The sequence below is a fragment of the Podarcis gaigeae genome (genome assembly GCF_964106915.1).
Source record: "Podarcis gaigeae genome assembly, chromosome: 8".
Lineage (NCBI taxonomy): Eukaryota > Metazoa > Chordata > Lepidosauria > Squamata > Lacertidae > Podarcis > Podarcis gaigeae.
This window is the reverse complement of record NC_139684.1, coordinates 10,911,412-10,923,897: the sequence shown is the minus strand read 5'-3', so window position 1 is coordinate 10,923,897 and position 12,486 is coordinate 10,911,412. Positions and strand designations below refer to the sequence as shown.

Below are 12,486 nucleotides of genomic sequence, written 5' to 3'. Positions count from 1 at the left end.
TTCTAGTAGGCTTTTTAAAAGTTATGCATTCATCGTCTTGGATTCTACAAACAACCTCTAGCCATGGGAATACATTGTGGTATGGTGAAGACAGCAGAAGGCAGCTTTTGATGTTTCCACTTTTGGATCTACTCCACTTCCGTATATCTTGGGATTACTGTTCCTCGTGGTATTGGCAAAAGTGAAGGAGATGGACACTGCTAAATATTGGAAATTACAGGCCATCTGTTAAGGTGCTGGAATAATGGCTACTACCTCGAATTTGTGGGATGGTACACAGCCAAGATCCCAGTGGCCCAGGGGAGTGGATTACTATCTAGTCTTGTTAAGAGTGCACTTGTCACTGTACAGTTAAAAGGCACTTTAGCTTTAAAGACACTCTTTTGATAATCAGCTTGTGGATACATAAAGAGAAAATTGACTTTGTTGGATGGTTACAAAGATGGACAGAGGATGTCTGCTAGCCAGCAGTGAGAGGCATTCATCTATTCATATCTTGGTGTATTTTCTACCAACTGTTTGATTCAGACTAAGAGCTGGAGTCACTCTCTTTTGTTGGATATACCTAGACGTGATTTGCTGCCTGAAGAATGAAGTCTGGGGGTTACAGAGTCCTCATGTCAATCTGGGACAACTGGCTTCCAGTGGATTTTTTTCCCTGTTTGTCACTAAGATTTTTTTTCTTGCTCGCTCATCTAAAATATCATTTTGACACCCTTGCCCATTAAGAAGGTGGATTACCCCTATAAGAGGGGCCAAAATTGGGGAAGTTATGTTCACAATTCTCTCCCTAGATTTAATTGGGAATATAGGTCGTGTTTCCACACTTGGAAAAGGTTGGTATGTCCTGCCCTGTGTATATTAGCTCCTCTCCTAACCCAAGTCAATCCCTCTTTCCACTAACTCCAGTAGTAATTAGTACTAATAGATAATCAGCACTGCTGTAGTCATTAGATTTTCAGCTCTGCTAGTTCTTTTGTCTGTCTTCTGTGTCCTTCTAATGGATAAGGAGCTCTTTTACTATACCAGTAACCCTCTAGGAGTATTGCTTCTGTTCCTTTATTACACCAGCTCTCACTGGCATAATGTTCCATAGGGTGCAAAGTGCTGCTTGTTTTTCTTCTTTTAAGGAAGAAGACACACATGCACACACACATGCACACATTTGGAAACAGTTTGCTGCCTTATTTGCATGTAGCTGCAAATAATTGGAAATGTATATTGTGCATTTTGGAATTTTGCTTTGCATTTCTGTTAAGACAACTCTGAATTGCTCAAGAGGCAGGAATTCAGAGAAAAGAAAGCCTTTAAGATTCATCAAGCACCTTCATCTCAGGGATTACTAGCCCTGTGCTTGAGATGCATGTGTAGGAAGAGAGACAATTTATAATCAAGGAAGATTCTAATCCACTCTTAAGACTAAACAAAAGAAAAATACAAGAGAGTTCAAGCTTTTGAGAAGATCTGTCCTGGGACCCAGCAGAAGAGGAGGAACTGTGGGGGTGGAGGTGGGAGAGGATTGAGTGCCTAGAACTGAAGTAGCTGTGAATTGGTTTTCAAAGAAGACTATTGGAACAAAGGGAGATGGCTTAAAACCCTTCTTCCTAAAATAGGCCTTTAAATTTTGCAACTAACCTCAGGCTCTGGTTTATTACTAAATCCACAAACATTTCCTGTTGAATTACTATTTTTCTTGATTAGCCATGCCGTTAAAGATTGGCCATCCTTTTACTTTTAATAAATTAGAGTACTAAACTATTGGAAGCCTTCTGGGTCATTTTGCTTTCTGTTTTGAAATACTGTCCTATGAAAATACTCAACAGTGTTCTGGGCCATAGAACTGAGTCACAGGCACAGTGTTCTCATTAACTCTGAAGTACATAGTAGAGCAAACTGCTGATTATTTATGTGGAGTATAGAAACTGTGGCAATTAGCTTTATTCTTTAAATATTAATACCCCACTTTTCTTTGATTCAAAGCTGCTTACAAAAATACCCACAGCTTACCAGTAAATCAACAGAAATCTTGCTTTGGGGACTTAATACCTTTTGTGGGCATGGCTTTGTCTCCACATTGTCTGTGGCACTTAAAAGTACCTACCTCTTGGATAATTAATAGGATCAATGTATTGAGCATTCGCTGTTTTGACATTATATCCAAGGAATCTTAGCAACTAAAATGCTAACAGTAACTTGCCTTTTCTGGACTCATGCTTTTCACAGGGGCTTTCATGGCCAGCCAGACATTTAGCAAAAGATCTTCAGCATACCCATGCAATGAAAAACATAAATAGTTGTACTTATTTAAAATCCTAGAGCATTGTGGTCCTAGAAAAAATATATTTTAAATTGGTGATTTTTTTAAAAAAACAAAAAACTATGTGAAAATCATTCAGGGCCCAGAAGATCATTAGTTTGTTCTGTGATGCAGAACTCTGGTCATGAAAGCCCAGTTTAATCAGTGAAGCAGAATCAGTGCCAAGCTGTGCTGTACCTAGATGTAACTGAGGAGTCGTGTGGAAGAACCAAGCTCATTGGTTTTGCTTAATAGTCATTATAGTCATTTAGAGTCTTTTATTGTTAATATTACTTGTGAAGATCGCCAGTGCCACACTAAATGTTTGCATGATGTTGGGACCTTCTCCTCCATCTGTGATTGACATAAATATTTTCCCCCTCCAAAATGCAGGGCTTCAGATAACAGGGAGCGTGCTTATGAACATAGTGCCTATGGACACCATGATCGGGGGACAGGAGGATTTGATCGGACAAGACATTATGATCAGGATTACTATAGAGATCCTCGAGAGCGGACTTTACAACATGGACTCTATTACAGTTCTCGGAGTCGCAGCCCGAGCCGTTTTGATGCTCATGACCCCCGTTACGAACCTCGGGCCCGGGAGCAGTTTACTTTGCCCAGCGTGGTACACAGGGATATCTACAGGGATGATCTCACACGGGAGGTACGAGGCCGGAGGCCAGAGCGGAATTACCAGCACAGCAGGAGCCGGTCACCACATTCATCCCAGTCTAGGACCCAGTCACCTCAGAGGCTGGCGAGCCAAGCGTCAAGACCTACCAGGTCCCCTAGTGGCAGCGGCTCTAGGAGCAGATCATCAAGCAGTGATTCAATCAGCAGCAGTAGCAGTACCAGCAGTGACAGGTATGTAAACGCCCCTGTCATATTTATTAATGCCATGTTTTCATCCTGGGCCCCGATATGAATTCCCAAGGATTACTCATGGGATATTGCAGTGTCCTTTTCTTATTGTTCTATTCCCCTGCCCCCTGAAGACCTGTGCCTTCAGCATTTGAGCTCCTGCTTAAGAGTGAAGTTGTTGACATTTATATGTACTACATTTCAAAATGTGTCAACTTAAATGGTGCCTCATGGAACAAAGTTAATATGACTGGTTTCATACGGCTTTCCCACTTCTATTTAAAATCCAGTGCCAATTATCAGTCATTGTCTGCCTTGCTTTCTCTTCTCCCACCCCCTGCCTGCATGTGTTTTTTCCAGCATATTTTGTTAGTTTAAAGGAATAACCTTCTCTTAGTAATGACGCCTGAGAGATGAATGGAGTGTTGGTTTTAAATTGTGGCTGTAGCTGAATGGATTACTGTGGCAAAATAATGTTGTTCAAGCTTAGCAAAGACTTGATAGAAGGATTTTTTTGTTTTGTTTCTATTTATCAATGAAGAGTTGTGGGAGAATGGGAGAAATTTTGGAATAGAATGTGTATCATATGAAACTGGTTTTAAAGGACTGTATCTTCCTTCCCAGTCAAATTGTATGTGTGTATAGGCGACAGCCATTTTAAGCATGTCCAATTGATGAACAGTCGCTGATGCGTGGGTCCTTTTGGACGTGGTAGAAGGCCGAACGGGGGTGGAACGGGGCAGGGTGAGGCACACATGCATGTACTGGCACACTTGCTTGTCCTCGCAAAGCCATCATTTGCCTATGTATTTTATGTGAACCATGTCCAAATGTTCATTACAGGTACTTGGGAAAAGTGCTATAGATGCTTGTAAATAATTTGTAGCTCTGAAAATTATTTTTCTCCAATCAGCAAAGGACTTTGCAAAAGAAGGGTCCAACATTGCAATGTTATCCTCTATTGGTGTCTATAAAAATCTCACCAACTGAAATGTGTTTTCAGTGTTTCATCAAACTAATTTTTGTCTTCCTTATTCTAGCTAGTGCTTGACCACTAGTACACGGTTTTTGCAGACTTGACTCTGGCATACTTGCCTGAAATACTGATTGGTGTTGTTGAATGTATTATTTCCAGCATTAGATATACAAGTTATTTGCCAAATAGCACCTTAAATCTAGGTTACAATCCCCATTTTTTTTGCAATGAATTTATTATTATTATTAATTTCATTTGTATACTGCTTTATATTTCAAAGAAAAAAAATCTCAAAGCAGTTTACAATACATTAAAACAGAAAATCAAACAACCCAGAATAAAATAAATGCAAGCTTCAAGGGAAATATTCCCTATATTTATTTACCTGCTTAATTTATATAGCTGCCCCATAGCAGAAGTATTCTAGGAAGCCAGTGTGGTGTACGGGTTAGAGTGTCTGACTGGGACCTGGGAGGTCAGGGTTCAAATCCCCATTCAGTCATGAAGCTCACTGGGTGATCTTGGGCCACTCACAGCCTCCTAACCCCTACAATGACCCTGTGAGGTAGATTAACTGAGGAGGAGGACTCAAAGGTGGGAGATAAATGCAATAAAGTCTGTAAGTTCTTCTGCTCAGCTTCTTAAGAAAGCTGGAGGGGCCAGTCAGATGGAGATGTCAGAGGCCAACCTCTGCAATTGGACCCGTAGCAGTTGCAGAACGTGCCTAGTGCCTGGGGAATTTCAAACAGTGATTATTTCACATTGGGCTTGTGAAACTCACATACTTGTGGTGAAGCCCAGCTTTCAAGTAATGTTACTGTAGAGACCACAGAGCTTCTTTTTATCTAGAATGTGTTTCGAGAATTCCACTTGAATTAATTCTTGTGTTTTCGAATGTAGTTGCTGTGATTAATGGACTATGACTCTTTGGTTAAACCAGATGAACTTTAGAAAGAATTTGTCTTTGTTGAAACTTGCCCTTGACATGGATTTTTAAAAAATTGATTACTTGCATGTATCCTGAAACATGAAGATGAAAATTACTGTAGTGAAAGGTGCTAGAAAAACCACCATGACTTAACATTCAGGTTTCCTGAGACTTGGCTGGAGAGATTGGTTGCTGTCTCTTGCTTACCAGCCTCCTCTCTTGGAGTGAAAGTAGACATTGGCAAACTTTATTGCATTACATAATACTGGCCATTCCCTCCTGTGGCACCCCCTCCTTTCTTTCCTGCTCTGGAATTTGCCAACTAAGGATGAATCACTTGCTTAAAATGGTATTTAGTGGAGTGTGGGTGGGTTAGGTGCTTCCTGTTCATGGGGACAATTGGGGAAAACTGCTTCAGAACTTAGGCTCAACAAAGGCCATTTTCCATGTGGTTTTGCTGGTGGAGAAGCAGTTTGAGTGGAGAACTTCAGCAGCAACGGTATGGTATGGTCTGACCACCGTGTGTGTGTGTGTGTGTGTGTGTGTGTGTGTGTGTGTGTGAGAGAGAGAGAGAGAGAGAGAGAGAGAGTAGGGGGAGAGAGAGAGATTAGCCTTGTATAAAAGATCTGAATTGTTTCTGTTGCCTGTCATGCCCATGCTAATGGTGCAAACATTCAGGAACATAACTAGTTTCTTTCTTCCTTCCTTTCTTAATTTAATATTGGATGTCCCTGCCCCCAACCCTCCAAGCATACACACAGTTCTTCAAGAGAAAGAGCCCTGTTCATTTTTACATATTACGTTGTTATGATATTTTTATGTACCGGTAATTCTTTTAGGACAAAGAGAACTTTCTTAAGCCAGAAGCTGAATGACTAAACGCCTGTTGGCTAGCTTAGGTTGCAGGGTTGTAAACTGCAGATTGTGTTAGCTTCTCTCTAGAGTAGTAATTTCAAAAGCTGCCCTGTCAGGTATGCCTTTCTCTTGCTCTTTAAGGCTCTCCTTAGCTGCTCAGTCTCTTCCAGAGGTGTTAGCATTCCTTGCCTTAAGCTGTCCCCTACTGTTCAGCAGTGTGGAGTGTAGCTATCCGGCATGTTGATTTGTGTGTCTGTGTTTAGGGTTTCTTTTCAAGGCTGCTTGCTAGGATGTTCCGTTCCTGTGGGAAGATCTCATCTTAAAATCCTTCAGGAGGACGGGACCCAAGACCATTGTTCATTCAGATGCTTTGCATTCAAAAGCATTTCTTGATTAATTCCGTCTTGAGGCTTTGTTTTCATTTGTACTGGTCTAAGTCAAGGTGTAATGGGACGCAGGTGGCGCTGTGGGTTAAAGCCTCAGCGCCTAGGACTTGCCGATCGAAAGGTCGGCGGTTCGAATCCCTGCGGCGGGGTGCGCTCCCGCTGCTCAGTCCCAGCGCCTGCCAACCTAGCAGTTCGAAAGCACCTCCAGGTGCAAGTAGATAAATAGGGACCGCTTACCAGCGGGAAGGTAAACGGCGTTTCCGTGTGTGGCTCTGGCTCGCCAGAGCAGCGATGTCACGCTCGCCACGTGACCCGGAAGTGTCTTCGGACAGCGCTGGCCCCTGGCCTCTTGAGTGAGATGGGCGCACAACCCCAGAGTCTGTCAAGACTGGCCCGTACGGGCAGGGGTACCTTTACCTTTACCTTAAGTCAAGGTGCATTTCAAATCAGCCATGTTTGCGGAGTTTATTTGATTTCTGTTTCACCCTTTAACAAGTTCCCAGTGTGGCGTAGCAAAAATTATAATTACAGTGAAACGAATTAAAAGAAAAACACTGGTATCCCACCTTCCTCCACTCAGATAAGGTGGCCGGAAAAATGTGGGCAAACCAGGCCTCAGGTCTCCACAGCTGATAAGCGAGGAGCAGCCTTGTATGCTGTGGGAGCTGCTGTGTCCAAATAGTGCCGACTGTGCAAGGACCTCCTTGTTTGTGTTCCCAGAACCAGTCTGAACTGGAATCATCCAGTCGGATTTGGCCGTGTGCCACCTCCCAAGAGGCTGTGTTAGATGTAGGTCCTGCCGGCCTGGTGTTTTGTTTGTACAAAGCAGAAAGTTGTGGGAGAGAGCTGAGAAAACAAGCAACTCCTCAGCCGCTGTGACAGACAGGGACCTCTGGCCATCCCTAGAAGGGAAGGGCTGATCGCTGGATTTGAAGGGGTGACTGCTTTAAACTGGGATGTGTACTCTCTGAGGCACACAGCAGTGCAGAAAACCTTTAATTAGGCACACGCTAAAGAGCCAGCATCTTTTGAAGTGCTGACTGTTGCACCTTCTGTGCTTTATTCATCTTTTGTGTTCAGTCATTATGAACACTCTCTCTTTATTAGCCCCTGCTGCCTTTCTGCAGCAAAGGGCTGAAGATTTATTTCCTTTTTTTCTTCCAGTTTTGAATTTTGCTGTTGAAAAACAACCCCCAACCAGAGCTCGGAGGCCTAACTTTAGAACTTGTTTATGTGACCCCCCCACTCCAAATATTATTTAATGTGGAGAGTTAAATTTTTGCCTGATTAACCTGTTTATATTGTCTGGTCTCCACCCCTCACCCACTGTTGTCACCTTCAACTTTCTCTTTTTCAGGTTTGGCTGAGCACATTTATTTATTTGTTTTATTTATCCTATTTTGCCCCACCTTTCCTCCATGAAGCTCAGGTTTGCACACATAATTCTCTTCATTTTATTTGTGAAGGGGGAGTGACTGGCCCAAGGTTGCCCAGTGAACTTCATGGCTGATGGGGGAATAGTATGACACTCAACTCCTGATACTTTTGAGTTAATTAATGCGAGAAAACTGATTAATTTGATCATTGTGTAGTTTGTGTGTTGTGTACCCCAGATAGAATCGCTATAAAATTGTTACTGTTTTTGTTGTTAGCAGAAAGAGTTGCAAAGTGGTAGTGATGGTATTGATAGCATTGAATTAGAAAGGGAGATAGAATTCTTGTTTTCCAGTATCTCTTCTGTTCTGTGATGGTAGAGTTTCTACTTAGGAAGTTAGATACATTACAAGAATTGTTGTAATGTATCCTTACTCTTACGAAGGATATAGAGTTGAATGAGAATACTGAACTGTCAGAAGGCAGGCAAAATCTGTAGCATCTAATTCTCTTGGTTGGGATACTGTCTCAAATGCAAGTCTGGTACCCAGGAGCTGGCGATGCTGTTGCCTTATTTTTGTGCAACATTGGCAGATGTGATGACACTTAAAGGCACAGAAAATTAGTTTGACATTGGAGTGCAGATGTTTAAAGTGACAATGGCCAACAGGAGGCTTTGAAAGGCACCACTCCCACTTGTAAGTCGAACAAGACATTTCAGATCACACCCCTGTTGTAATCTGCTGTTTGAGGAGTAGTGAAGTTTTTGTCTCCCTCGTTGACAGAATCCAGATTAAGAAAGTTCAGGATCCAGCCTGTAGATTAAAATAAGTGTGGCTATATCTTCTCCCACTCAAACACACTCTCCATCTATCAGGATTTGAATAGAGGATTGACTTTATGAATATCAGTAAGACCAGTTTTGAACTGGAAAAGTGTTTTCACAGCTGAAACTCTGGCTTTAGATCTCCAGAGCAAGTGAGAGAACACTGGTCATTTAATAATATTGGATTGTGTGAATGGTAAGCAGCTTGCACAACTGAACTTCCCTTGAACACCTCACCAAAAGCCTCTCTAAAAGGCAAGGTGAGGCACACAGTGTTAGAAATGCCAATCGAAATATAAGCCAATCGCCAAATGGCACCTTAAACCTAGGTTATGAGCACCACAACAGAATGCCTAGGTGCTGTTCCTCCCCCAGTAATAATAATAATAATAATAAGAAGAAGAAGAAGAAGAAGAAGAAGAAGAAGAAGTACCTGAATGAGTGTACTAAGATTTTGATTGAAAATAAGGGATTGCCAAATTTGCCCTATTACTACATCAGGAATGACATAGCACACATGATTAACCTGATGGCAAAATGGCCTACTCTCTGAGGACCATAACGCCTTACTCGTCACTTCTACCTAAGGAGTATTGCTACTTAAGGTCAAACACCTCATATAAAATTATCACTGTTGCCATGAGCGAAACTGAGGGAGAGGGCAAGGATATAGGCGTGCCAGCAGATTGTGAGTTAAGCGAGGTAGGAAGAATGCAGTGAAGTATGTTTTCTGGTTCCATAGAAAGGTGCCGTTGGGAAGGAAATAAAATAATACTGTTGCCACAAAGGTTGTTCTGGAACTAGAAGTAACCAGCAAATGCTTCTAGACAATGTTTTGCATTTGATTCCACTGTAGACAGCTGTGATGGTCCCATTCTATGGGTATAGTGGTGTTACAGCCAGCAGTGCTTCCAGTCAGGCTTATTTCAAGGACCTGAAGTGTACAGAATTCAAACATATAACTCTACCTGTGCATCTGGGTGGTGACTTCATTTTCAGGCATAGTCAGTCATTAGAGAGTACCAGGAAGCTTGCTGCTGCAGCTCAAACTACATCTGTGATCATTGAGGATGATAGGAAAGAAATGGTTCAAGAAAAGGTGACTACTTGATGTGCTTCTGAACCTAGTGGGGGAGGATTTCTGAACATTCCCAGAATCACATGTTATTCAAGACAATGCTCAACAGAAAAGCAAATACAGTAACAATACCCAGGAAAGACAGATAATGTACTGCGTCCAATTTCTGAGAAGGATGACAAAGAGAAGGTGATTCACACATGCCAGAGTATCATCAATGTGCTAGAAGTGATAAAGTCACACTGTTTGTATACAACCAAAGAAGTGCATGGAAACATCCTAGCAGAAGAACCTCTGATGCTCTGTGTGGCAGAGTTGAAGGACAATGAGAACTGTTTTTTAAATTGATTCTTAATCTCAAGTAACAAAACATTCCCATACAAGGAAACTAGAGCTTAGTAGTTGTACAGAAAAGAAAGAAAAATAGGAGCTGATGGTGGTATTAGATGGTCTAAGCAAGGCAGTCAAATGAAAGTGTCTCTCCTTAAGGTTCCATGAGTCAGTGGAGGGTGAAACCATGTTCTGTTGTCTTAACAAAGTTAATAAAAGGACACCATGTCATATAAAAGGTGTGAGTCTTCCCTCTGCCCCCGATAAATGTAAGATAATAGGGTTAATTTTGGGTCTGGTTGTAGCAATTGTCCCATCATTTGATTATTTGTTTGAAAAACTTCTTTCCTGAAAAGCGAATGATTTTTGGGCAAAACCACCACATGTGGTGTTGTTGTTGTTAATTTATTTTTGCATTTGCATACTACCCTTCATCTGCAGATCTCAGGGCTGTTCACAACATACTAGAGAGCCAGGTAAATTGCATTTCTGCCAGCAAAGGTTGAATGTGTTATGATCACTTCTCTATAGTCTTGCTAGGCACGTGTACCAGGAGACATGGGTGGCACTGTGGTCTAAATCACTGAGCCTCTTGAGCTTGCTGATCATAAGGTCAGCAGTTTGAATGTGCGTGATGGGGTGAACTCCTGTCTCTTTGTCCCAGCTCCTGCCAACATAGCAGTTTGAAAGCATACCAGCACGAGTAGATAAATAGATACTGCTGCGGTGGGAAGGTAAATGGCATTTCTGTGTGCTCTCCCTTCCATCATGGTGTTCCATTGCACCGGAAGCTGTCTAGTCATGCTGGCCACATGACCTGGAAAAGCTGTCTGTGGACAAACACCGGCTCCCTCGCCCTGAAAGCGGAGATGAGTGCCATAGTTGAATTCAACTGGACTTAATTGTCCAGGGGTCCTTTACTTTGCCTATCTTTACAGCATTTTCTCAAGTTCTAATTGAGATTAATCCAAATGGTAGTTTATTCCAAATTTGTTCCCAGAGTTGTTTCTCTAATTTTTCTCCAAAGTCTTTCCTTGTTTTAGTCTTAATGAAGTGAGAGGAAGGGTAGCCAGTTGTGTGAGGATTTTATATAGTTGGCAGATGACCTTTCTCAGTGGATGAGTTGGTTGAGTTGAGTAGTTGCTCCAAACTGTTTAAGCTGCATAATGCTTGGGTCTTTATATTTGATTGATTTAGAAAATGTATAATCTGGTGTACCTCTAACCAGCCATATGATCTGTCTCCCAATGGAAAATAATAATTCTGGAGCTGTAAGGAGCTTTTGATTACTGTAGAAGTCTCTGAGTTTATATAATCTCACTGTTTCCCACCTAGGAAATTAGCTTGATTTGGCTGCTTTGTGAAAGGAAGTGTTGAGTTATTGGGACTAAAGAGGGAATCAGAAGGTAGAAGTTCAGTCTCCATTACTTCCATATGGTAAAATCTGATTTTAGAAAGTGGTTAATAGCAGATTTGACCAAGGTAAAAAGCAGGACAGACAGTGGGCAGCCCTGCTTTGACCAATGGGGAATGTCAAAGAGAGTTCCCTATTCACCAAAACATGGACCAGTGACTCATAGTATAAATTATAAAGCTTATCAACCCAGAATGCACTAATACCAAAGGAACATTGAATTGTAAAGATATATTGCCAGTTTAAACCATTAAATCCCTTTACTGCACCCAGCATCAAGAAAACAGTAGGTTCTGGATGTGATTAACTCTTAAAAAATTGCATTGAATCCTTCTAATAGAGAAAGCTTTAAGAATCTGACTTGGTGATGGTGGACATAGTTGGGTGAAATTTTTGAAAGTCCACTGACCATTATGCCTGCCAATAATTTAGCATCCACATTAATCAATGAAATAGGTTTATATAATTCAACTTGATCAAGTTCTTTCTGTGGTTTGGGTATGACTGTGATAAACGAGATATGACAAGTTTCAGGAATTTGGCCTCTATTCTGTATGTCAAGAAACAATTTCAGAAGAAAATGTGAAATTTTTCTGTTTTGTTTTTCTGTTTTCGATTTCTGCTAAGTCTTATTAAATTTTTGATTCATTTTTTTCTTCTTCTAGGAAATTTGTGAAGATTTGGGAGTCCAATGGTTCAGATTTATAGAGTTTTGTATAATTTTTTTTAATCCCGTAGAACTTATTTTTGTCTATGGATTCCCCCCCCCCCCAATTTTAAGAGAGTGCATCACTTTTTGCTGTGTGTGACATGTTCTTAGAGGTGCTGTGCGTTTCCGAGGGAACCAATCAATCCTCCTGAATGTCATGGAGCATTATGTAGCATATTCTCCGAGACATCATGACATGTGGGAGGAATACAATGACCTAAGGAACAAGAAGTCATTATGCAGTAAAAATAGGCAAATCGTTTGTCATATACAGATTTACACCTGTATAGAAACATACAAATTTGGCACTAAGCTTTCTGTAACCTTATGAAACTGGAACACAGAAATATTTTGGCAACTGAGCCAGTAAACATTTTCAGTGGATGTTCCCAGGAAACATGCTATCTTCTTGGAGACTCAATTTTACACTATGTTATAATTTCTAAA

At 41.3% G+C, this 12,486-nt stretch overlaps 1 protein-coding gene and 1 long non-coding RNA gene across 5 annotated transcripts in view; both read left to right on the top strand.

Moving 5' to 3' along the window:
• SPEN (spen family transcriptional repressor) overlaps positions 1-12,486 on the top strand; it is a 66,789-nt gene that overhangs the window by 15,754 nt on the left and 38,549 nt on the right. For all 4 annotated transcript variants that reach the window (XM_083750040.1, XM_083750038.1, XM_083750037.1 and 1 more), the window contains exon 3: positions 2,690-3,166. In XM_083750040.1, the coding sequence (XP_083606166.1) occupies positions 2,690-3,166 (477 nt within the window). The remainder of the gene's footprint in view (positions 1-2,689; positions 3,167-12,486) is intronic.
• LOC310849775 lies at positions 4,494-10,010 on the top strand. Its single transcript, XR_014567080.1, has 2 exons — positions 4,494-6,364; positions 6,743-10,010. It is a non-coding gene; the product is annotated as an uncharacterized lncRNA (long non-coding RNA).